Genomic DNA, 26933 nt, shown 5'->3' with positions numbered 1-26933 from the left:
TTAGGTGTTTGCACGACACTAGCCAGGTTGTTTGCAGCAAGGACTTGTCATGAACGTAGGAGTGGATCTTAATGAACTGGAAAGGAAGAAAAGGCCTCCTATCAACAGTGTATGGCTTGTTATGTAAAGCTAAGATGGCCTAGTGTGTTACATCGTCCCTGATTATTACATGAGGCTGCTACTGAGCAGGTGCTGCTTAGGAGTGATGTACACAGGCGACGGTACCCACCGCTTTCCATCTCGCTGCCCTTCCTAGCCGTGGGCGCGTTGCCCATGATGACAACCTGTCAACGGGCGATCCGTGGCTTTTTGGCCACCCTGCAGCCTTCTCAAGCCGGTCTAAGCTCGATTAGGTCTCACCGGTGGTTCTTAAATCCAGCTGTACCAGTTAGCGAGCGTTATTTCTGAGGTCTTGATCTTCAGCAGCCTGACAGCTGCTGATGCGGTGCCACGCAAAGACGGGGTAGGAAGGTGGGCTCCCTCACTGCACGGTCATCAATAACCGGCGACCGATACCGAGCTTCAAATCACGGTGAGCTGTCGCTGTGCTGTGACGGTGGATGGGGCTTCACTGCCAGGCCGACCTCGGCGCACTTGGCCTGAACACGGAGGATCCAGTCTTCTCCTGTCCCTCCTTGCAGCCCCCTCCGAGCGAGGCCCCCCGGCTCCCCGCCTCTCCCCCGGCCCAAAAACAGCGACACTGACAGCGGGGATGCTATATTCTCCAGCAAAAGCTCTTCACTTTCCGTCCGCGAAGCCAGCTTTAAAAATTAAACATCGGCGGGGTCCGACAACGACGGGAATTCGCTCAAATCAACATTGGCCCCCTGTATCCTCGGAGACGAGCGAGATGACGGAACTACAGCCGAGAGAACGGCCCGCCCATTCGACAGAACCGGGTTGATTGACAGCTAATGCTCGACTAAGGATTGGACACCCACTCACAGCGCTGTCCCACGGAGCCCCCTGATTGGTTCTTCCCAATCTATCAAAAAAACACGGCAGCGTCCCCACCCCTCCTCCACCCCCCGCCCTTCAAAAGCAAGCGAGAGGAGCGTCATCGATTATTTTCCTCCTGACGACGAACGCGCCCACTTTCTCTAGTCTCCCCCAGCCATTGGCTCTTCGCGGCTCAACCGTGGGAATCTCGGCGACTGCGAGGATATCTATTGGCTGTCTGTACCGTTTGACAGGAATGCCCCCCTACCACCACCTCCAACTGGAATAAAAAAAAAGCCAAACTCCCTCCCTCCGCTTTGCGCCCCCGCCCCCCTCACCGCCGCCAAGCGACTGATACACGTTTGGCAAAGTGACGTCAACGGCGAGCTATTTTTAGAAATGTTGGTCAGAATTTAACGCACGCGCAGCGCGGTCTGGCTGGCAGGGCTTCTAAACACATCGCAGACGGACGTGCATGGAGAAAAGAATATATCTGTTGGGAAATGAATCACTGGAAAAAAAAGACGATCTTTTTTTACAACCAGCGCAAGATGCGACCACAATTTTACATGCTGTCAGTATAAAAACGACCTTTACAGTCAGAATCCTCCCCTCACACCTGCCTACAGGACTAATGTAGCATATCAAGGGGCCTTTATCACCAAGATCTTCAAAAGGCAGAATACATCTGCATTAGAATGTGTTATTCCTAAAATTGGGTTTGCGGTGTTGAAACCAGTCGCTTTGAAGGACCCAATGACTGGGATAACATAAAAACATCTAAGCCATAAATATTAGAAACAAGCATTCACATGGTCCTTTTGTGTTAACTTGGTCAAAAGTGCCACTGCTGTTTTGGTTTAAGACTTTAAGCTGCAACTATTACAGTTTACTCCATAAATGGCATGACTTTTGCCAAGTGTCTATAGGTCATTGTGCAATTTTCTGGCAGCGGAGGATTTTAAGGAAACAAAATAATTTGTGGACTGAAATATCCATATCAATTCAAAAAGTAACCACTCCTATGTAATGTGCTTTAAATTGAGGTCTTTCTGTCTCCTAAATACATCCTTACGTTTTCAAAGACAGAGATATTCTAAGTTTTTCATACAATTATTTATATATTTCTGACAGCTGCTCTGACAGACCTTTCATCTAAGACTAGGTCTCAGAATGGAAGTGCCATGATTTGCCTGTACAACATAATTTCAATCTTGATTTTTTTTTTTAAATTAAACTTTATACTTTAAGCTACACTTACTACATAATTAACGTTACTTTATAAGCCAGTGTTACTAGGTTAGCTTTAGCAAGCGTAGCTAAAGCTAACTTAGTTAGGTAGATAACATAGATACATAGCTGCTTTGCAAGTTTAGCTTTAGCTACGTTAGCTACATAGCTCCATTATCTGCATAGCTTACTCAGCTAAAGCCAAGCATACACTGTGATTTCAAGCCACCTTGATGACAGTCGTGGTGAAATGTCAGCTCATACTGTGCAACTGAATCACTTATAATGAACAACCACCGTGCAAGATTCATGAGCTCACACTATATGGTCCGATGGTCGAGAACGACATGAGTGTTCACTCTGTAGTCAAGTCAGGACGGACTGTGACAAAAATCTGTGTAGTTTCCTGTTATAAAGTCTCACACACTGAAGTTGCATCCAGTCAAATCCTCGCATTCTTTCTCTATCCCCCACACACAAACAGCATCGTCATCCATGTCAGCTGGAGGTCTGTGGGTAGGCACATTTTCTGCTTGTTTATTTCCTTTATTATAGTGGGGGTCATTTTCCTGCTGTTGTCATGTTGAATTAAGATGCAGTCTGACAGTTTGTAAAGGAAAAAAAATACCCCAAAATTGAGGATTCTGTTTGTGGTTCTGCTCTCACTCTGGGAGTGTCAACCAATTTTCAAACATGACAGAAATCCATCCAACCAGTCAGGAGCAGCTGGTCAAGATCTTGTCAGGCCATGGTTGGATGTCATATGACCCCGTACACAGCATAACAACCAGTCTAACTGAAAGCCAATGCAGCTTTCAAGTGAGTCATGCAGTTCAAAATTCATGGCTGGATCAGATGAGATTCAAAGCGTATGCCCAAGGCAGGGCTGGTCTGCACTCGTCATATGTTATTGTTTTGATTGAGAGCCCCCTGGTGGTGGAGTTTTACATACTGTACATTTAAAAACAATTTTGGCTGCAAGTGACTTGTTTCTTAATGATTTCAAAGAAGCAAAATAATTGTCCCTAGGTAAAGTGCCCTCCACTGACTCTACTGTCCAGCCTATTTAGTAAATTTAGATGTTTCACTTGCTTTGATATTAGATGAAAAATCAGAGAATTTCCAAAGCTGTAAACAGCAAAAAGACTGTTTTCTTGGAAAAATATCAGAAACACCTTTCATTTTTTCTGTATTTCCTGCTTTTCAACCGCTTAATTAAACACAAGCAGGGCAGGCAATGCTGCAAATCAATCCTGATGCCAAGTGAATATATGCTGTTGACATTCTTCTAGCCATCATAAGCACATTTATAACCAACTCTTTCCAAACACTGGAGAAGGAGACAGAACTAACAGATGGATGGAGGAGTTAGTCTCCTCTACTAAGGAGAGATAAAATGGGTGATAGCAGACACCCCCCCTCCCTTTTATGCTGCAGTTGCCTAGCAACATAAGGCTGGAGTGAAAATGGCAGAGTGATACTGCTGAATTTTATGAATGAAATGAGAGAAAAAAAGGCAGAAGAAGCAGCCAGGGTGGGGAGGGTAGAGTGGGCCGATGTGCGCACACAAACACACGTGCCGAGTCTTGCTGCTGTTTCTTTTCAGCCTTCCTCACGAGTCAAGGTGGGAAGAGGCTTATAAGTAAGACTTAGTTAAAAAGACACAGCGTCACAGAATCACCAAAACAAATTTTATTAACCATACTGCTGTTGTTACAAAAAGGAAACAGAGAATATAAAGTAAGTACAAAGACAAAATACATCCTCAACCCATGAAGACAAAATAAGTGCAGGAATAAGAGTATTTACAGAATTTTACATCATCCAAAGCAGATGACTACAATATGGCATATTTTTTTTCTTGTCTCCTTTATCCGTGCGCTTTGTCGTAACAGGCATGTTATGGAACATTAAAAAAACAGGCATTGTAAAGAATTAAGATTATTGAATTGTCAGGATTAGCATTTGCAAACAAGATAGTGCTGTGCTTTAGCTCCTAGCTAATAATCGAGCTTCTGCTTATCACAGGAACTAGTAAAATGCCCAGATTTTGTTTTTAAAGGCAATCCAGATTCTTAAGACATACTGTATGCCAGATGAGCTCAACCTATAGAAAAATTAAACTCTTTAAGTGTACACAGTTACTGCTACATTTATTCTGTCAGACAGAGCACTACACATAGCGTTAATCTGTGTTCAATGGGATGAAGTGCATGGTATGGGTAGAAAAAGGTCAGCATCAGTGCATGAATATGATTTATTGGCCTCAAAATATGGAAGTCCTTTGTTAAGAACACTTAACCTTCATGACCCGAACTTTGTCTGGCTCTGCTTAAATTTAGTCAAACACAGAGATACAGTTAAATAAGGCAAAGCTGAGTGTTACGATCTGCTCAAGAGGTACAGATCATTCCTTTCTGTGTATGCTGTATAAAAATAAAGTCAGTTTTCTGTAAATGTCCACATGTTGGCTGGACAGGTCTGTGGCGCCCTTGTCCAAACGTGTTTGTGATATACAAAGATTAGAAGAGTTTGCGGTCCTGTATCACAACCTCTTGATAGTTACATGCAGTCCATGGAGTTGTCTGGCATCAGTCCAAGAGGCGGCATCTTCCCAGGTATACAGGCAGGGGGCAGCATGCTGCTGATGTTGGGGGATGGATCAACGTTTTCGCTGTCCTCCATCTTGTCCGCTGTGCCCTCCCAGTTGATATGGAAGCGCGTGACACGAGGGTTGGAGGCCAAAATGTTTCTCTGGAGCTGGAAAAAAATTAACATCGAAAAGCAGAAGTTTAGGTGTCGATATTATTAGGTAAACCTAGTGAAAGATGGGCTTACTTGAAATTAATCTAGAATTTCACCCAAGACTTTCAACTAGCAGACGTAAGCATAAAAACTGAACTCACAACGGACTTTTTAAGAAAAAATAATGAGACAAAAGGAGAACTGTGACCTTCATGGAAATCTAAATTGAAGCTAGCTGATGGAACTGTGTAAATGTTAAAGTCCAAGTAAAGTGATAAAAAAAAATCTATATTTTAGGTTTGTTGTAAGATAGGCCACTGTGTTCTGATCCACCAGACCAAATTTCAATCATGAGAAACATCAATAAGTTTATAAAATTAAGCTACTTTTCGTCAGCGTTTTTATCATCATTAATTTTTTTTAGCCTGTCCTCGTCCTGTCTCCTTTGTTGAAAAAGGTTCTTAGCAAACATTTTTTGTCATATTATCTACCAACGCTAATTAACACTGATCCAGTCCGCTACATGGAAGCGCCATGGAGGAAACGCCAATTATGCCATAATCTCATTTGCCCCACTAAAATAAAAATTTTTTAAGGCTGCAGTTGGCGTTTCCTCCATGGCGCTTCCATAATTCCACAAATATGAGCCCCGCCATGCACTACACAGACAGCAGCATCAAACACAGCGTTCTTCAGTGGAGGAGAATAAACTTTAAAACACTTTAGATAAAAGGCATATCCCTACACTTGTTGCTCTCCTAAATAACATGTATGATCTTCTTCCTTGCTGCTCGTTTGTACGCTCAAGCCCTTGCTGTTCTCTTTGTCTCTCCTGCATGTATGGGCTGCCTGGCACAATAAATTAACTAGGGCTGGGTATTGTTAAGAACCTCACGATTCAATTTGATCTTGATTCTTTAGGTTGCGATTCGATTAAATTCGATTCGATATTGACTTAAATGCTTCAATGTCGATTCAGTAAGAAGTAGAAATACACAAATAACCTGTTGACAATTTTTTAATAATTATTTTCATGCCCATGTGAACATATTTGGTAAGTCACTTCACATTTTTGAGCAATAAAACATCTGAAAATAAAAATTTGCACAATAATAACTTATTTGTGCATATGGAGAACAAAAGTAAAAAACATGACAGTTCTGTATAAACACTGAAAAAGTAAAGTGCATGTAAACTTAAATAATATTTCTGTCCTCTTGGAAATTGTGATAAACCTCACATAACATGGTTATGGTTAGTTGTTTGGTCGAGTGCGGCCTCCGTCCACACAACGCGAATCACACACACAGCGACCCCCACTGGCCAGGAGGTGAATTGATTCAAAGGATTTGCTGAATCGATATTGAATTGGGGAAGGAAATATTGTGATGCATCGATTAATCAATATTTTTACCCACCCCTAACATTAACACAACTGAATTAATAATCTCCTAATGTTCTTATTCCAAATAACAAAATATAGCATGTGAGCATGTGATAACAAGGATTGATCGGTAGGAAATATTGGTCAGTATTGATATTTATCAGATATAAAAATTATAAAACTCCTTGCACCCAGCAATCCCGTTTGCTGAGGCAGAGAGGAGAGAGACAGTCAGGAAGCCTTAAAGATTTTAACAGTTAATGAGTTTAGTTATTTGTTGGATATCTTAGTTCTTCTAGGATTTATGAAATATCATTCAGAGAGAATACAGCTGCAATAAAATTCTCCATCGTTATGATTTGATTTATTCATGTTACATTAACAAGGTGGGATGAACAGAGTATCAATAATGACCATTATATCAAAGGAGTGTAAACTAACAGAAATTTAATTCACAGAGTAATTAGGTATTGGTACTTTTTTTGTCTTACTCAGGCTTACAAATGTTAAACAATGTTAGCATAAACATTGGCTAAATGTAGGATGTGACACCATTTCTGGTGAACATTAGTCTGAGTTAAACTGAGATGGCCATGTGACTTGGCATACTTTTGATGATATTTTAAAATATAAAGTTGACAGGAAATGTTTTATAATGGGCATAGAATAAAACATGCATTAGCCCAAAGACAAGATTGAAAAAAATATATATATAATTTTGTTGTTGTCAGTTTATAAAGGAAAGAAATCTGTATCATCTTGCATTTTTATGTGGATGTTAAAGAGGGAAAATTCCTTTGAAACAGGCCAGTCAAACTGGAACCAATCTGGTTTAATTACTACAAAGGCAGAAAATTGATTAAAGGGAACAACATTTGCTGACAAATACCTATCAGTGGTAGCCTATATCTGCACAAATTCGGCTTTTGCCAAATTGGCAAGTCATAGTTAACAGGCGTTCTGTCATCACTTTTAAAGCGGTGCTGCTGGTGGAAACAGACATTTTCTTAAGGCATTTATTGTTAACATTATGCTCAACTGAAGCAATACTGTGGTTAATAGCCCAGGATACCGTGTTATCGTAACCTGGCAAGCTACATGGATTTGTTTCACACATCCATCTGGAAAACCACTCATAGACAGCGTTTGGGAAAGGGCAGAGCCTTTGAAAAATAACTTGGAGGGTGATTGGATGAAAGTTCTGTCACATCTTTACGGGCCAATCAGAGCAACAAAACACGTGATATAGCCGCTACCGAGGAGCGCTCCTACCGAAGGAGTAACTCCAAACAGAACTGCATAAGGCAAACCATGGTGACTGTTCTTTGTTCTTCTTTTAACAAAGAAATTTCGTCAAGTTCTTATAAAACTGGTGCTTTAGCAGCATCCACGCTAATGTCTTCCACCATAATTGGACCGGCCTCTTGTTGCTGCTCGCTTACATCAAGACTCTGCTGTGCCCAAAAGTGCTGCCCCTTGTCGCTGATTGGTCCTGTCACTTTCTAACTGGGCCCAAACGGTTCAGACGGGAGCTTTGCAAGATGGATTCGCCAGTGAGGAACACAAAAACAGGTGTATCCATCTGCTTTGCAAGGTTAGTATTACTGCCCATTCCTACAAAAGATTAGAGATGGGTGGTAGTACGGTAATGCCCTATTCGTGGTATTAACAAATAGCCACATTATTGCTTTAATTACTCTCATGAAGACGGTGCCATGCACTGCACATGTTTATAATAAATTCCTTAAGAATGAAAACTACCAACAAGCACTCCCGGTAATGATGTCAGTAACGGTGTATACATGTATCCACAAGCCACGGCTTGGTACAGCGCTGGCACTGCAGTATGGTCTTCTCTAAAATCCAACTGTTAAATAAGCATGTTGGCTGTATTGGATTGAAGACAACATGAGCAAAATAAATGTAATTCTTCTTTTTGGGGTGTAGATCAGTAATGACAAATTATGAAGTTTATCTCTATGCACAGGTGCTGCATCCTGCAGCAGCCATAACAGGCACAATTAAAACCATCTAAGGTACGGGTGGGTAAAAATATCAATTAATCGATGCATCGCAATATTTCCCCCTCCAATTCAATATCGATTTTTTTGTACCACATTGTTTAGGTTATATTTAGGAACCTCACTGCTGACTGACTGGCATGTCTCATTTGATTGACAGATAGCTCGACAGGCAGTAGCTACATTTCTGTCGACCGGAATGCTAGCTAGCTAGCTGACAGGAAGTCGAGCTTAGTGGGCGGGTCGTTAGTTAGGTTGATCCAAAGTTCAGTTGAGACAGCGATTTCAATATGGAAGCCTGAGTCCACCTATTGTAGGCAGATGGCTGATGTCACACAGGGTTTGTCCAATTCTTTCTACAGTCTATGCTTAATACAGGGACTTACAGATCACGCAAAAAATACACAACACATTTGCTGACCGGTGAATTAACACCACGGGAGATGAGGCTCTGATGAAGTGCAGAGCAAAGACACTCGGCATGATTAATCACAGCATTTTTCAAAACAGCTGAAGTATATTTTTATGTTCTCAGATTTTCAATGGTTGTTATTGTAAAGTGTTTCATTTTTATCATTTTAATTCTATTAAAAGCACATTGACAGTGCTGATCTGAGTCCTTATCGATACCACTATCAATACTTTCTATAGTTTGGTGGAAAGACAAAATAAGGGCAAATATTTAAACTACAAGTGGTCTTAGCCGAGTAGTGATTGAGTTAAAAAGCTATGATTAAGTCTGTCACATCTATTGTATATCCCTCACATATAAACACATATTCACACTGTATTTGTGTAGTTTCTCATCAAAAACTAAATTTTCCCATTTGTATGTGACATTTGAACATATCATAATACAGACTACAGTCGTCTAATTTACTGAGGTTACCTGAACGCATCATATTTTCTATCTTCAGCTCACAAAATTTGCTAATCAGCTTCAATTTTGCCAGTTCCACCACAGATTTCTACACTGGATTAATATTATTAACAAGCAGGACTGCTCAAAGTTTTGGAGCACTTTTCAGCATTTATCTAAGCAGCTGAAGAAGAAAACTGCCCTGAAGCAGCTGAAGAGGATGTTAGACCAGGGCTATTCAATTAATTTGGTATAAGGGCCAGTTCCTGGAAAATAATCCAAGTGAGGGGCCAGCAATATATTGCATGATTTTTTTTTCATTTCATTTTGTAGTTTTGAATACACTTGAGAAAAAACAACATAGAAAATTTCATTTATTTATGTATTTCAGAATGATGAAACATAAGCCCATGTTTAAATTTACATGGCAATATATGTCATGGTTAAACTAAAGTCCCAAAGGGGCATATCATACATCTGTAATTTTAGTTATTTTCCTTAACAGATAATATGCACTCAAGTGCACCAGATGCTCAACAAAAACATTCTGAGTTATGAAAAATTAAAACAATAACAGTGCATTCAATCAAGGAAAATTCTTAGCTTGAACTGCATCAAACATAACAACAAACTGTCCCTGTGAGCCACACAACAACAGGGGCTAAAATAAGTGCACAATATAACACGAAGTGCATTTTAAGACACTTTATCCAACTAACAAGCAGCCCGCAACAACTAAAACAGCTTTTAGTTAACATGTAGTTTTTATAACCACCATTGGCTATTTAATGAGAGAAATGGCATTTTTTGGATTTAGCAAGAGCAGTAAAGTCAGGTGTAAAGGATGTCAGAGCAATGCCCAGACAGTGGTGCAGGCGCTGGGAGGTGAGTGATGCACGATTATTTGTCTTAATGGCATTCATGTGCGAGAATGAGGATTCACAAGTGTAAGTGAATCCAAACATAGTTGGGATGAAAAATGTCAAGCTCTTTGAATGAAGGAATTTCTGGTGGCTGACTCCATGAGTCCAGAATTTTTCAGAACTTGCAAGCTGTAATGACTATCGCAGGTCATCAGATGACTGAATGTCAATCAGTTCGAGTTGTAAGCACACCTCGTTCAATGAAGATACCACCTCCTTGGCTTTTAAAGCAAACTCTCCCTCAGCATCCACACCGAAAGGGTCCTTAACAAATCTCATCAGATCTGTGGGGATACTGAAATGTTCAAACCGAGAGGCAAAGTTTGTTTTTAGAGCATCTATAAATGTCATCATTGCCTCTGTGATGGGAAGGCCCGTTTTGCACAAAGTGGGGAAGTGAAGCATTTTGCCAGGGCACAGATCAGCAGAAAAAAGCCTGAGCTTTCTCAGAAAAGCATTCAGTCTCTCCACAAGCTGAGTCACAGTTTTATCCCTGCCCTGTAGCTCTGTGTTAAGTTGGTTCAAATGATGGAAAATGTCACTTAAGATGCAAACAGTAGCTAAAAAGTTTTTATTCTCCATGAGAGACAGAAACATCTGGGCTTTTTTCAGCTTTGAATTGCGCAGAAAAATTATTATGGGCTGACATGTCTGACAACAACTGTCAGAAAAGGCGGTGCTGCAAGCTGGAGGTACTATGAATTAAGCTATTAAGCTATTCTTTATTGACTCCAACTGTTATGGATTTTTTCATCCGTACGGATGAAACGTCTTTTTCTTCTTGCCTAATATCCATGCCACACGTAGCGATGCTGATTTAGCTCTCTCTTGCTCTGTACATGCTCGAAAAAGTGTGCGACGTCTTTGCTCGTAACTAGATGTCAGCCCCAAAATCTTCTCGCGGCGAGTATCAGAGCCAAGTGGGAAACTGGCGTCAAAGTTAACATGACTCATCTTGAAAGGTCTTCTCAAGTTGTATTCCTTGCACACCGATATGCTCTCGTTGCAGAGTAAGCACACAGTCCTCGCGCAAACACAGGTAAACAGATACTTTTCCGTCCATTCGTTGTTGAATTGCCTGTTCTCTGTGTCCACTTCTCTTTTTTTATAGTAGCAAGACATTTTTCTAGCTTTCTGACTTACAGGCTAGCAACTACATGACCTCAGATGCCGGATTGTGCGCGCAGAATCACTGGAGCAAAATCAGCTCATGCGTCATACAGGTATGAGAGGAGATGTAAAAACAAGGATAAGTGCGACACTGTGAGGTGGAACAATAAAACTGAGAAACATTTGTGACACATGATTACACAAATATATCATATGCCTCGTTATTTAAATAAAAATCAATGAAAACGGTTATTTCTAAACATATGTATTCAACTTTGAAGGGCCACTAGAAATTGTCTCGGGGGCCGGACCTGGCCCTAGGGCCGCCAATTGAATAACCTGGTGTTAGAGTATGGCTTGATCCCATGTTGTTGTTAGTGTCTTTGCTAACATTAGCAAAGTTGTGCTTTGCCTGAAGGTGGTACTTAAGACTCGTTGTGCTTCGGTGTAAAGAAAGTTCATCACTGCAGCATGTACCCACAATTTTGTTTTATCTTAACTAACATTCGCCAGCTTTTCAAAAAGAAAATTGTCATTGTCATTTCTCACTCATCACTGCAGGCTGTGTCTGACCCCCCTCTCACCTCTTCACCCCCAGGCACGTAAACATCTGTGCTGGAGGACAATGGGAGCAAAGTTGTGGTCAAACTTAGTCATATGATTAAATTGCGTTATCATTTTTTTAACGTGTTAAGGTTTCAAGATTAATCAAAAGCGTTAACCCGTTAATGTTAACAGTCCTACAATAAACATATAACATCTGTTACATCTTTAAAACCACTCAATAACCAAAGCTATATGTTTAGTAAGTGAACATACTTAAAAAACAGTCCTCCTTAACAGCCAACCATAGGGTTAGGGTTATAGTGATGGTGCTCAAAGATGATTAGAGTGTGAAGTGGACCTTGAGACAGAGCAGATAGTGGATCAAATAAGTGCTATTTATGCTGCCATTTGCTGCTGAAGTCCTTTTTAAGTTGAAGTAATTCAGCCCCAAATGACACTAGTTTGGTGATAAAATAGACTGTTCTATTGGATTTTTAATAAAATTGTTTGCAGAAAGTAAAAATCAATATAAAGTCAAATTTAGCAGTTTTATTTTGAAAAGGACTTCATTCAATCCTTTACTAATAAATCAAAAATACATAAATCATGAAATACTTGGTATTTTACAGTATATGGAAAGTCCTGAAATGTTTTCCATATTATGTTTACTATATCTGACTATAAAATGATTATTTTCCTCATTAAGGGTGAAGCAAACCTACACAAAACTCACCAATCATGCATGCAGTAAATGGCCAAAATCTTGCAGTCTAGTCCACCATTCAGACTCACAGCTGTGATTATATTAGTCCATTATCTGTGCTGATGAACGCTAGACCAGTTTCTGACAAGTTCATAACATGAGAGCGTCTTTAGACCTTATTCAAGAAACTGTCCTGTGTGATCATAGGGGGAAAAAGCTTGTCTAGAGGCAGGAACATTTTAACTACTCGTTGTCGGTGTTTTGAACTGTAAGGCTGAGATAAGGCTCCGTAGTTGTGGAGAAGTGGATCATATTTGTCCGTTGCTGGGCCGTCTTCTCTCTGACCTGTATGACTCTGGCAGAGAGTTTTCAGCAAAATGCTTGCGCCCAGGCAAATCTCATATTCTGGGTTAGGTGTCTTTTCAACAACACTAGGCTCATGTCTTTAGCAATGTGTTGTGATACTGCCGCCGTTATCTCGGAGTCATCTTGCATCGTATTTTAACGAATACCACATGAGTTCCACTTCTTCTTTTTCAAAGTTGAACGACTGCTCAACGCTGCAGATCCAGCATTATTTCAATCTCTAAAGTCAGCTAACTCCCCGCTAACTAGCCACGCTGCCCCTCCCTTGCTACTTGCCACTGATGCGCATGTGCTCGCTGCTGTGAGAGATGCGTTCAGAGACAATGGGAGAAGCCAAACTCCAGCTAGAAATGCACGCTGACGGGTCAAAACTTCCACATAATTTATACTTGGATATCCGCGATGTAGTCATTTTATACATCGTGGGTGGCAAAAGCCGTGATACATCGAGTATACTCAATATATCGCCCAGCCCTAGTTCATAATAAACCTATAGGCTAAATTAGTTTTTACTCTAACAATACTCCCTTCCCATCTTATACTCTTTGTGTCTGCCCCTTCGTTTCATACGGCACAACTATGTTGAACATAGACATGGCTCATTGACAAAACAGCACTTGCAATATCAACCAAGAGAAACATGCGTTTTTTAATAAATAAATCTTTAATTAGAAGTTAGTGCGGAGGCTGACCACTTTGTCATTTCACCGACTTTAACCTGTGGCAGACCCTGCATAATAAAAGAGGGGTCAGTCGAGATGCAGAAAGAGAGAGAAGCAGATGAGAACGGGGAGTTATGCTGACTGATACTCGTATTTAACGTCGTCTACACTCTGGGTTTGTTATAGGCAGTGCTCCTCTTAAACGTGGCGACTATCTGTATCATGCATGGCTCTGCACAAAGGGTTATACATGATCTGGACTGGCATTCAGCTTGAATTTATAATGTGCCACAAATAGAAAATATGAAGAGTGGGCATAAGTCTCAAATCTTGAGTCCAAGTCTGAAGCCCTGAGAGGTGAATTGCTGCTCTTTAGTAAAGTTTGTTGAAATTTGACTGTTTTCTGGCCGTTTCTCAACAATATCAGTAAGGATTTAAATTTGCAAATATAACACAGCAGTTAGAAATCTTCTTTCTCTTTATGGAAAACACAAACTTGACAATAATCAATTTCAAGAAAGCCCCTCATAAAAGATAACCATATTGTTTAGATGTTGATCAATACACCTACATGTGCCAAAACAAAATTCCCTCCAAGAAAAAGGGGTAAAATGAAACAGTCAAACTGTTATGAAACATGAAGGGATGACTGGCAGCTCAAAATGACTTCAGTGGAACAACTGTAAAACAGTTTTGGGTGTGCTCAGAGAGCAGGGGGAAATAATATCCAATATAAAGAGGAAACCAGGCACCCCAAACAAGAAAAATGTTGTGCCTTAAAAAAAAAACATAATCATTTAATAAATGGATCTTTATCAGGGCTGACAGACGACTGAAGACCTACTTGATCAAAAAATGTTGTAAGAAAGGTTTTTAAGTATTTCCTCCCACATTTTTCTTGTTTGAAGTGCCTGGTTTCCTCTCTGTATTATAATGACACATCTTTCCTGATGCTAATGTTGACTGTAACTTTAAATAATGAACACCAGAGGGCAGTAGAACTACAAATGATTTCATCTCATTTTTTAGATTTTAGAAGTTGCTGTGGTGTTTGTTACCTGAGTATAGTCTGGTTTAAGAGGTGGATTTTCCCGTAGCTCGGGGTCTGTGTATTCATTGTTGACATAGTAACCGATGCGGATGAACTCTTGTCCACGGTAGGTGCAGGTTATAAGGACCACAGTCACTCCTACAGCATCGCTCTCTGGAATCAGCCCCGTGTTAGGAGCATCAGCCTGAGCAACAGAAATCGAGAGATCAAATTAAAGTAAACCACAGTATTCATTATTAATCCTCAGAGCAAGAAGAACAAAAGGAAATCAAATAAATTAACCTCAAGTTCTTTGACCACAGGTTACTTACCTGAAACACAAACATGTGTCTGCCTGCCGGCACAGGGCCAACTAAAACAGAGTCCAGAACCTGATCGTACTCCTCGCTCTCAGCGGAACCCACGTAGATGATCTTCCACTCCAGATCTGCCAGCATATGCACAAAGTAAAAGTTCAGAGTTTAGTTAGGTTTGTTAGGCAGAAATGTTACAAAGAGTAATTGTGAACATGTATAAATTGAGCAAAAATTCTTATGTTAACTAAATACATGAGTCAGGGGTATGTTATGAGTAATCTGGTTTATAATTAGGGTTGGGGATCGTTTGGGTATTTTAAGAGAAATTAGTGTTAAAAGTCAGTGGGTGAATAAAAAGCTGTTCTGGCATGTGAAAATGGTTCATAGAAATATCTGAATGGATAGAATAGATAGTCTAAGTAAAAGAAATAGGTGTAACTTCAGTGTAAAAAAAAATAATTTGGAATTGCATCAGAGACAAACAATAGAATAAAAGTGTCAGTGTAACTTTCTTCAGTAAAAACAAAAAAACAAGCAGAGCAGAGACATTGCTCTGGACAGCAAAAAGATTGAAAGAAGATTTAAAGACATTAATGCTCTGTTAAAATAAAAACAAGTGCACATGAATCACACAACATTTTTCATGCCTTTCTTTGCAGTAGTGGGGGGCTGCATGGCAGGGCAGCGAAAATTAAGTACCAAACGTTGTAGTTCAGTTCAGTAATTATTGGATGTGTTAGTATCGGTGCTGGATTTCGGTACTCATCCCTACTTATGTTAAATGCCCAACAGAGCAAACATCATATATATATTTATTTATTTAATGGAAAATATTGCAATTTGAACTTGTAGAACAAAAAATGATTGAATAGGTACAGTACAGCCCCACTGAATACACCCATGCAGTGATCAGACAGAGCTTTTTGCACAGCGCACCTCTGTTGCCTGCTATATTTTTTATTAAATACTGAACTCCATATGGTGTAGATACCAAACTGTAAACATTAACTTTCTTTGATGATTTTTTCATATAATGTGACAGAAAAGCTTTCATTTGTTATCCTTTTTGAGATCTCAAACTTATTTGGTAGTAGGACCTGATAAGTATAATAAATAATAAACATTGTGTCTCTGATTTTTTTTTTTATAGTATGTTCTCTTATGAGCACAGTGGGACTATTTCACAGTGTAACACTGTAAAGATTGGATACCACTGTGTAACACTACATGGGCAATTCTACCACACTGGTGGAAAAACAGAGTTGAAAATTTCCTGAAAGGAAAAAAAGTTTATTCCCTAAACATTTTTATGCTGGCATATTACTAACTCTCAAGGTTCACATTTCTATAGTTTCTTCCACTTAAAACTTTGCTTTTAATTTCACAGATTCCTAATATTTTTTGTCTTCATAATTTGTCATTACTAAAGCAAAAACTTTTTTAAAAACAATACGAATGATCTCAGAAAGCTTTTTAGATTTTGTTTAAATAAACATACAATATAAAAAACAGCGCTTAAATTTCATTTAACATTTTAAGTATTGTTATTTTGTATAAGTGTCTTTAGAAGAAAAGCCATGTTATGTTAGTAGCAGCACTTATTCAATGGTGGTATGGCAGTAGTATGGTAAAAATAATAATACATGTGTTCTACTTACTTCTTTTTGAAATATATCAGAGATTGTTTTTTTTTTAAATGCAACATTTTTTCTCAGATGTAATTAAAAGACAAAATCTCACCGACTGTTATCTCAATAATCCTGACAGCCTGATGGAAAGCAAACAAAATAACCAGATCACCATTAACCCCATGTAAATACACACCACTTTGGCATAATGCAGACTTTTTAATAGGCAAGCGCCTCATTCATGTTCACACATGGTACAGCAAAGGCTTCCCACTCTAAATTCTGATTTGCAAAAATACATTCTTCATGACGAATAACTCAAATTTGCAACTCATCCAATATAAAGTTATCCAAAGAACTCACATAGCCACAAATAGAATGTTTTGAATGGGCTTAACCAACACAGATTTGTATTTATAATTATATATAATTATGCAGCCAACCAGTCAACAACCTTCTTGACATCTGGAACAAACAAACTCACTCAAATTTGGCCTTTCAGAATCCCCCCGTCCCTCTGTCTGCTTGGCGATGCCACACAAACTGCTATTCCAACCAAAATCATTGATCCATCACTCATATCTCTATTATATCATTACTCACAAACAATATTTTTAAACTGGAAATCAAAACAATCATTACACCTCAACCATTGGATCAACCTTCGAACTGAATTCATATCAATAGAAAAATTATCACATGACTTGTATTGCTCTGCACCACTTAATAAAAAAAGAGAGAAAAAGGGAAATATGCAACAGAAAAAAGTGTTTACAGTTTTATTTTCATTAAATGAAATGTAGAGGTTTAGGTTTTGATCTTCTATCTCTCAATGCAGAGTACCCTATAGCCTATTAGTGGAGTTTTAATATAAATCTAATAAGTGAAACTCATCCTTTACAATGAAAAGTTGGTTTGCTGATTAGTACCCATACCTTATGGAGTTTGGTTTTAAACGAGAACACACCTCAATTAAAAAAAATAAGTAGGTAACAGAAGAGGGTGGAGCATGACGCTTCTATTCAGTGGGGCCATACTGTTACAGAAGAGGAAGTATACCGTTCATTTTTACCCCATTTTTCAAAGATGACATTTTAGTGATTTTCTGAGCAATTAACTCATTATCTTGGGAAAACTGTCTTTTTCTTTATCCATGAAAATAAGACAAATAAGGTGAAATCTTGATAAAATGCTGGAATCGTACCTGTTATCAAAGGAAAACAGAATAGACAGCATTGATGTGTGTCTGCTGAGGGCTTCTGTACATCAGACTTTTTGCCCCTTTTTTCCAAACACCATTGCTAACCCCCTTTGAGTCCTGACCCACCAGTCGAGAAACACTGGTTTAGATAGTCCAAAAAACCCTACAGGGTTTCTGGATAGCGTTGAGTGCAATGTCGACAATGTAATAGTTTGCCTGCTTTTTTGTTAACTAAAAAAAAACAAAGCACAAATCTGTGCTTTTTTTTATTTGTCAAAATCAGAATTTTAAACTCATACGTCATTCCACCTTCTAGTGTCGTACCACAGTTTAAAATTCTGGCACGTGACAACCCTATGGATAACCAAAACTATAAATCACCGCCAAATAACCTTCAATTCATCTTATTTTCCCAGACACGTGGATATTTATGTCGCCACAGGTAAGAATTATTCGAACATGGCACTAAGGATTCCCTGTTTTCTCTGACTGTAGTTCGCGGCAACTCTCTGTGCTTGTCTGTTTCCACGGTAACATAGCGTGGTTAACCAATCAGCTCCTCGAGAAAACTACGATGAACCAATCACTGAACGCGGGAGGCGGGGCGCTAGACGCAAACGCGCCAGCGCCAAATTTCAACTGCATGTCAAATGAAATATCACCCACAGAAAATACTGGCGTTTCATAGAGCAAAACATTACTCTTATCAATATCATCCGTCTCCTCTATCGACCCTCAATCTGTGAATGACCAGGGACGTAGTTTTCATTTAAAGGGGGAGCTGGGTCTAACAGTACACATGTACTGAACAAATACAAGACAGTGGAAACAAAACTCACCTTCTGGTAAATCCTCCATGCATTCAAACGTGATTTCAAACTGAAACGGGTTTCCAAACGGGCTTGGGTTGTCCAAAACAGCTACATTCAACACCTGAACCTTTGCCATTGCGAAATCTTGATATCTTCTTAGTTACGTCGACCAGGAAAACTTCTACGTTTTTATCTTTTATGAACTAAGAGTCAAATGCCCTTTGGTTCTTAAATGTGGCTGACCTACTCGATGGTTAATCTCTCTCTAGGTCAGTTAGTTAACGTCTGTTTCCTTTATTGTCCGAGAACACTAACATGACCAACGGGCGTCTGGGGCAGAGGAAGTACGTCATTATCGTCTTCTTCGGTTAATTTATTAATTGCAGCCTACATGTTGCGTCCCACAGCACTGCTGCCCTCCAGTGTTCACTTGTTAAATAAAAAATGCTAGGCCACAGCTTGAAGTCAGAGGCCTAAAAGGTAAGACGGGGGAAATGATTATAAAAAAGTGTGTATCATTTTAGCTGTTACTACACGAGAAGAAAACCTTATTTTTGGAAGCCAAAGATTTCTAATGCTTGAAACCCCTGCCGAAGGAAAGACAAGGCTCTGAAAAAACAATGCAGAGAAGGATACCCCCCCCCCCCCAACACACACACACATTTTACACGGCAGAGTCTTGATGATCAATAATTTTTCCTGTTAACACACAGGAGAGTGTTTTTTTCTTTTTTTTTTTTTTTTTTGTAAAACAAACAAACAAACAAAAAAACATCAGTTAAATAGACGAACTGGTCAAGCTCAGCAAAGAGACCATGAATCCCTTTGCATTTTACTGGATATAAAGTGGCTCTCGAGGGAGAAAAAAGGGTTCAGGCTCCACCTAAGTTATGTAAAGCTAGACGGATTATCATGGTTTGTTCTCAAGGGGGTGTGCAGATGGTTGAGTGGTTTAAGACGCGCACCGTGTATGTAGGTGGCCTGGGCTTGAATCCCGGCTGGTGGCCCCCCCTTTTTAAGATCTTTTAGTCTACTTCACTTTGTCAGACAGGTTTTATTTAAGGGATTTCATGATTCAGCAAGTCTGGCAGTAATCAGGTCTGGGTGTGGCTGGTAAAATTGAGCTCAGCTTTCCAAAAACTGGTTAAATCACAGTTCATTCATTATTTAAAGAGGGAGGGGGGCAATTATGTTTTCACACAGGGTCAGGTAGGTTTGGATGGCTTTTTCCCTTAATAAATGAAATCATCATTTGAAAATTGCATTTTGTATTTGCTTGGGTTATCTTTGTCTTACATTAAAAAAATCTTTGATGATCTGAAACATTTAAGAGTGACAAATATGCAAAAATAGCCTTCTTTCTAACGAGTTGCCATTGTTAACAGTCCACACAGGCTGACAGGTTAAGTGGCACTACCGTTGGGTCCACCTATTTACTCTTCATATACTTGAGCAATCTATAGCACAAAGAATGAACACTAAAGGCATTAATTTAAACATTTTATTGAGTAAAACTCATTTGACTGTATCAGCAACACAAGAACTGCAAAAAAAGCCCCTCAACAAAGAGCTTTATGTTTTCTTTTGTTTCATTATTGCTCACATCCAAAGAGTTCAAATCTCCCAACCAGATCCTCCATGCCTAAACAGGTATGCCTGTATTCATCCCTCTGACACTCTGCTTCTGTGGGCCAGTACTCAATCCAGGTATTCTGTCCGAGAACATACTGGAACCTGTAAAGACAAAGTAAAAAGACATTGGGCCCCCATGTGGTCATTTGTTCCCTAGATCACAATCATTTAACGTTTAAAGATAAATGGATTTTTTAAAAATGTTTGTCTAGTTATCTAGCAGACACACCTTGATGGATCAGGATCAAAATAAAGCCCTGGGATTTTAGCTGACTGGCCAATTTTGGTGATCTGCAACATCTTCTGATTGAACTCCTCATTTTGTTTTTGATGGCAAAATAATAATAAATCTAATCCACTTTTTACAAATCCTATCTTAAAACACAGAGGTTATCAAAGTGCTGCGCAGAGAATAAAAGCTTAAATATCACTATTATTCAGAGGAGAAAAGCAACTAATTACATTTACTCAAAAGATTGTTATTGAGTAGTGTTTTGGATACATATCCTAAAAAAACTGTTGTACACGGGTAAAAACAGGGGTGATAAATTCCCAGGGTATTCCCAACGTGATTTTGACTCCCAAAGTGTTAAACTCGAGTGAAATAGTCTTCAGTGTGGAGTTATTCACCAGTGCTGATCCACTAGTGTTAGTTTAACTCTGTAAAGAGCTGACCCACTGTGATTTTTAATCCGTCCCATCATGCCTCTGGGCAGAGAGTTTATTTGTGTTTACATGTGATTAGTTGTGTTTAAATGTTGCCTTTACAGTGATCCTGATGGGGTCCTTTTGGTCATGTTTCATGTGGCTTCTTGCTATTTTTGATGTGAAACTAGGGCTGTCAAAGTTAATGCATTAATAATGCTTTAACTCAAATTACTTTGAACTGCACTATTTTTTGTTGTTGCACGATCGACACATGCGCATTCTGTGTGACCCTCGACCCATCCCGTAGTTTGCAAGATCAGGATCATTGCAAGCTGCACTGGATAAAGGACAGAATGTTGGGGTGGCAAGTTCAGCTTTCAGTTCATGCCAGATAAGACTGAAGTTACTTTCTCCTACTGCTGATGTGAACTGAGTCACCCAGAGTTTGTAGAGTCTTAAATACCCCGTACCACTTGCTGGCCAAACACGCTGCCAATGCAGAGAACCTTGCCTTCATTTTTATCGTACGGTATTACTGCAGTATTTTATTTCATGCAGCACTCCTTGTGTCATGTCCATGTTGTTCCTGCCAAGCTTGCATTCCTAATGTCCTTTCCCTGGTGCTGCCAAATTGATTGTACTAACTTCCTCCTGCCATATGACCGTCACCTCTGCTGACCTTCCCTTGACAAAGGGTGCAACAGCATGTATAAATATTGCTATACTATGCTGTATACATTTTTTTCCCTCACCCCTACTAGCCATGCTGGATTGTTTACAACGGAGATGATCAGTCAACTCTGCAAGCAGAGGTGGACTGGCAACCTGGCATACCGGGTATTTTCCCAGTGGGCTGTCGCACTTTGGGGCTGGTATCATTTATCAATTTATTTATGCACCGGCCCCATAGAGCAGGAGCAGTGGCGCATTGGTTGTTTCCTTTATAATGACTGGTCTGATCTGTTTCCTAAAAGTCCGTTTACCCCCCTCACATCCCCACGCTGCTTCAGCTTAAGAGTAAAAGTATTTGGCGAAAACTAAACTTGAGTGAAAAAACAATCACCTGGATCTGTAAATAAACATTAAATGTTAATCAAGATGCTGCTAAAGGACACATATTGCATTCTTCATCAATATATATTGCTTTGCTATGAGGTTAAATTCCAGCCTGCTGCTGTTTCCAGGCATTTTTTTTTTTTTGCCTGAATATTTTACTACTTTAGAACACAAAAGTAGCTGAAGAACAAAGAAAATTTGTATTTTCCTTAATGCTATGATGGTAGAGGATAGGCAAAAATAAGCCACTGGGCTTCAGCATATTCCTTTTTCAGTTGCTGTCTGATAAATTACTATTCTATAAAAAAGGATTTTATTTTTGTTTTTAAACTGAAATAAAGCATTCATTCATCATTCATTCATTCATTCATTTTTGCACATTGAATGTTTGACACAGTCCTAAACAGTTTAAAGCATGGCCTTTCAGTGGGGTTTTTCTATGCAGAAGTCATTGCTTGCCCCCAAAGGGTAGTTCTCTGCTGCTGCAAGACACCAGCTGGCAGGCAGCTTGGTACTGGGTAATGTGTGTGTGTTTGTGTTTATCTAAGTGTGGGCTTTTTGTCTACATGTTGTGCCTGTTTCCACAACACCATAGCATAAAGTAAAAAAGCACAATGGGAAACCAACTACAAGTTGTTTTGGGATTTTTGAAGTAAAAGTACAAAGGTAGAATGATGCTGCTGTGGGATACCAATGTTAAGAGGTAATGTAACAGCATGCATTTTATGGTTTGCTCAAGTGCAGCATACATTGTAATAGCAGGTAAGATACAGATGGAAGGGTTTACTAAATAGCAAAGAAAAACATACGATTGGTTTTGCTCAAGTCTGTAAATGTCTTTGGATGCCCCCATGATAAGGTAGGTTTTTCCTATCTTCAGATCTAAAGCTGTTCGGCACTGTGGGAAACTGAGAAATGTGCGCAGCTGTCCGCGAGGAGCCACATCATTGGTTCCTGTGTTAAAAACATAATAGAGAAGAGAGCACAGAAAAACATGATCAATTGATGCATCATAACATTACAAAAATGTAGCTTTAGTTTAATGAATAAAGTTAGAATTGCAACATTTTTACTGCCTTGAAAAAAATATGGGAGATTGTTATTTCATTTTCCACCTCTTTGAGAAACATTTGTAAAATGAATGCATAAATAAATAAAACAAGGAAACAGTAAAGGAGATAAATGTTTGATATCACAAGATGTGATACCCACACAAGGTGTAGGTGAGTTGTTTAAACTAAAATGAGACATTAGGGAACAATAAAGCATGCCAGTAATTAAATTTAATGCAAGTAAATAACTATAATTTGACAAATTAATCAAGAAATAATAATGTGCTTTACTATTTTTTCAGTTTTTTTTGTAAATCAGTACGTTTGAAAATTCATGGATAACAATAATAATTATATTTTAGCATTAAAAATATAATTTGGGTTAAAGCGCTTCTACATATTGGTGTATTAAACATTGCAGAAACATAAAAATGATTTTGGTAATTACCAATGCTGTTAATTTAGGGCAGCTGTGGCATAAACCCTCCTTTGGGTGGTGGTCTAATACATTTGTTAAGCACTGTAAATGTGATTTAATACATTCAAATACATGTCGGTACCTCACTTGGCGTCTGTGTTGCGATAGCAACACGTAGTAGCTGGTGCTGATTTATTTGTATCATGTAAAGAACGACATGCTGGACCGCTCACCACCTCTGTGGCTGCTCATAATGCCCCAACGCCAAAGCAGAAACCCCAAGACAGCATACATTCGCTATTTTTTCATTGTTTATGTGGAAAAAAAGACCAGTGGAAGGAGATGGATTTCTGGTTTCATCTTCTTCTATGCCTCCTTTTCTTCTTGGACGCCGTTTGTGATGACATTGCCCCTAACAGGGAGAGGTTGTGGGTGTTAGGACGGTGTGGTCCGTTTGACCAAGAGCAGTGTGAATGTAAACCAAGCCAAAGAAAAGTGCAACAATGTTGCAATTTCTGTTCCAAAACGGACTGAGTCCCCCAGACAGGTGTGAAAACGACCTAAGATTCCAACTAAGTGTGGATCACCTAAGAGTCCAAACAGATCACAGTCTGGACTCTCAGCCACGGGGCCTGGCCAGTTCCGGAAAGTACACGTATCACTGGTCTAGGGGCCCACCATCTGTAAGGACAGGCATGGCAGTTGCAATGTAAACTGGGGGACAAGCAAAGGAAAGACCATAGTACGCTGATCTCCAGCACCATTCCTAATCATCACACATATTTGTATGGACCATTCTCCCCAATCTGAAACAAAACTAGGACAAATGGGCAGAGATGAAGAGAGATGATGAGCACACACCTTCTTTAAAGACTTCCATGACCCGTGCTGTGTAAATGTCCATGGAGAAACCATCTGTGAAACCGTCAACTCTGATTTTGTAAACTAAGAGGAAAAAAAAAAAAACAGTTGTGCTTTGTTAGCTCATTTGATTTCTCTCTCATCCACTCACTCTCTGTCTGCAACCCTGCATGCAAACACACTTACATACACACCTAGAAAAACACACACACACACACGAAACTCCTACTTTGTATGTGCCTCAAACTAATAAAATGCCACACTTACCAAAATCTATTTTGCTGGTTTCTGTTGTTTCACAAGCTTTTTCAGAACGCTCATCATTATTGATCTCACCCTTCCTCTGCATACTACAGCCCTCTGCAAATGAACGAGAAACACTTAGTGAGCATAGTATTGATCATATGCTCATACCTGTGCTCATGCTTTCTGTGTGATTAGTGAATCTTTTAGACTTAATTCTGAAAAATAACACAAAAACCATTATATATACTAAATAAAGAGATACATGGTTTCATTTTTTTGCAACAAATCAATAACGAAGGGATTTCTGACTATTCAAAAACCCAATTTTCATCCATGTCAGATACTGTTTTAAAGAAAACATTTCCAGTACTTCTGCATTCACGTTTTCTTGTGCAGTTGTAAAGGACCAGAATCAACTAGCTTTGGGCCTGACTGGTGTCTCTCCTATTACTGATGCATTTGCTGATCCTAGGTGCACACATAAGACCCCCTTAGTTTTTGTTGTTGCCAAGCTTTTATGCTCGTCATGTCAAATCTGGAGTTTTCTATGGGATATGAAAAGACTGTTCTAAAGGAATCAGCATCAAATTTTCAAAAATGATAATATTTAGAAATATAAGGGGGAAGTAGACACAACCATATTGTAGATGACTGAATAGAGAGACTACCATTTGTCAGCAGAGTAATGTTATCTGGTATTTATTCATGGATTAAACATAAGGCAGCACATAAGTAATTCAGCAGAGGAATATTCATGCAATTAAGATTTAGGATGCAATGCATTTATGTCAAGTTTAAAACTATTAAAACCTAAAAATCAATTAGATGAAGAGATGTTTATGTGACCTGGCACACAGATTTCATTTATATCTAAAAGTCATTTAATTGCCAGTATTTTATTACAAACATAAAATTGAACATCCATTAAAAAAAGGGGCAAATACTTGTTAAACATTTACATTTTACCATGACTCCATCAATGGCTGTTAACGATACTAATGCTGTGATACCATTTTTTTTTTTTACATTAACAATTTTCACTATCTTTCTGCTTCAAAATCCTCCCGTTCTGCATCAACACCCCGCTGCAATCAGGTCTTCCACTGATCAAAGCAGTGCACTAGGTCTTCTCCAGACAGTTTTCCCAGACTTCCCAGAATTTTATCTCAGGAAAAGGAAAAAAGTCACACAGTGCTCGATCAGGGGAATAGGGAGGTGATCAAGCACCATGATTGTTTTTTGGGACAGAAACTGCTTTTCTGAGAGCGCAGTATGAGCTGCTGCATTGTCTTGCTTAAGAATGAAACCATTTTTCCACAATTGAGGTCACGTTCTTCTGAATTTTTCTCTCAGTTTTTCTTGTGAGAGAATACTATGTTTCTAATAGTGTTGATTCACTGTCAATCTTTCAGTGTCTCATTAGCTGATGTCACTGCCTTTATTGAAAGTTAGCAGTCAGTTAAATGTTTTCTTGTTCATAAATTTGCCAAATCTATCAGCTACAGTGGTGTATCAATCATTTAAAGTAGCATAACTATATACTGTAGAAAGAACTGGACAAACCCTGTGTGACATCAGCCGTACAATAGGCTGACTCAAAGTACATTTGAAGTCAGTCCATGGCAGGCTCCGTATTGCAATTATTTTCCCAACCGGACTTTGAATCAACCTAACAGCCCGCCCACTAACCCTACTTCCTGTCTGCTAGCTAGCTAGCATTCTGGTTGACGGAAACATAGCTTCTGCCTGTCAAGCTATCTGTAAATCAGACCCTCTGTCAAATGAGGCCAATCAGTCCACAGTGAGGGTTTTTCCTAAAAATTATCAAAAGGATTGTGGTACAAAAAAATTCTCCCCCTGTACAGTGAGAGCACATGAAGACATTAGCTAATGAGACACAGTTGTTTTTTTAACCAGGCTGTAAACCAATTTATTTCTAATGTAAAAAACGGCTTTTTAACATGTGTTGTGTACAGGACGTCCGGTGCTCCTGCTGCCCGCCTCAAGTGGACACTTGACGCAGTATTGTATTGTAATTTTTTGCCCTTTCGCATTGGCGTCATTTTTTTTACCGGAGGTTGCTACTTGATCATAACAGAGCAATTTGAGCCAAGCCAGAAAACTGACTTTGTCTCTTCTCTGGCACAGAGCCCGGCAACAACACTCTGGTCATAAGGTCAACAGTCAGATTGTAACATTTTTAAACCTGAGAGGATTGTATTTCTCCTGAGTGGGCGTGGCTTCAGCTCATTTAAAAGATCCACCCACACCATCCTGGAGCAGATTTTACTGCCTCATTTTTCATGATTTTGAAGATCAATTTCATAAATGTAGACATGTTTTATTTGACTGAAATTTGAACTAGGGGTTTGTAACACAGTAACCTGCCATACAACACACCTAAATAAAGATTCGTTTCCACTTTACAGGGTCTTTAATGTCAAAGAAAACCATCAACATGACCTTTAATTTAGACTTGCTTTGTTGTGCTTTCTTCATCCTTAGTGACGAAGGTGTTTGCAACAACTTTGGCACACACTTTTG

The 26933-nt window shown here is 39.2% G+C and overlaps 3 protein-coding genes across 3 annotated transcripts in view; all 3 read right to left on the bottom strand.

Moving 5' to 3' along the window:
- prkacab (protein kinase, cAMP-dependent, catalytic, alpha, genome duplicate b) overlaps positions 1-612 on the bottom strand; it is a 31146-nt gene extending 30534 nt beyond the window's left edge. Inside the window, exon 1 of the mRNA XM_041784938.1 lies at positions 230-612. Coding sequence (XP_041640872.1) covers positions 230-275 — 46 coding nt within the window. The 5' untranslated portion in view covers positions 276-612. The remainder of the gene's footprint in view (positions 1-229) is intronic.
- Positions 613-3846: 3234 nt separating this feature from the next.
- On the bottom strand, positions 3847-18805 carry asf1bb (anti-silencing function 1Bb histone chaperone). Its single transcript, XM_041784325.1, has 4 exons — positions 18504-18805; positions 14851-14966; positions 14547-14723; positions 3847-4929 (listed from the first exon to the last, which is right to left on the bottom strand). The coding sequence occupies exons 1-4, from the start codon at positions 18610-18612 to the stop codon at positions 4732-4734; spliced, it is 600 nt and encodes a 199-aa protein (XP_041640259.1). The 5' UTR covers positions 18613-18805; the 3' UTR covers positions 3847-4731.
- A 1158-nt stretch (positions 18806-19963) lies between these two features.
- LOC121507906 (complement C3-like) overlaps positions 19964-26933 on the bottom strand; it is a 51411-nt gene continuing 44441 nt past the window's right edge. Inside the window, exons 40-43 of the mRNA XM_041784293.1 lie at positions 24411-24503; positions 24144-24227; positions 22622-22766; positions 19964-20210 (exon numbers count right to left, since the gene is read on the bottom strand). Coding sequence (XP_041640227.1) covers positions 20069-20210; positions 22622-22766; positions 24144-24227; positions 24411-24503 — 464 coding nt within the window. The 3' untranslated portion in view covers positions 19964-20068. The remainder of the gene's footprint in view (positions 20211-22621; positions 22767-24143; positions 24228-24410; positions 24504-26933) is intronic.

This window comes from Cheilinus undulatus, linkage group 4 (genome assembly GCF_018320785.1).
Source record: "Cheilinus undulatus linkage group 4, ASM1832078v1, whole genome shotgun sequence".
Taxonomy (NCBI): Eukaryota; Metazoa; Chordata; class Actinopteri; order Labriformes; family Labridae; genus Cheilinus; species Cheilinus undulatus.
Note: the sequence above shows the minus strand (reverse complement) of the source record. Positions and strands in the feature narration are given on the sequence as shown.

Coding starts and splice junctions, on each gene's coding strand:
- asf1bb (XM_041784325.1), bottom strand. CDS start 18,612: ATGGCAAAGGTTCAGGTGTTGAATGTAGCTGTTTTGGACAACCCAAGC. Junction 14,967..18,503: donor CATGGAGGATTTACCAGAAG/GTGAGTTTTGTT, acceptor ATATGCTGGCAG/ATCTGGAGTGGAAGATCATC. Junction 14,724..14,850: donor GACACATGTTTGTGTTTCAG/GTAAGTAACCTG, acceptor TCTGTTGCTCAG/GCTGATGCTCCTAACACGGG.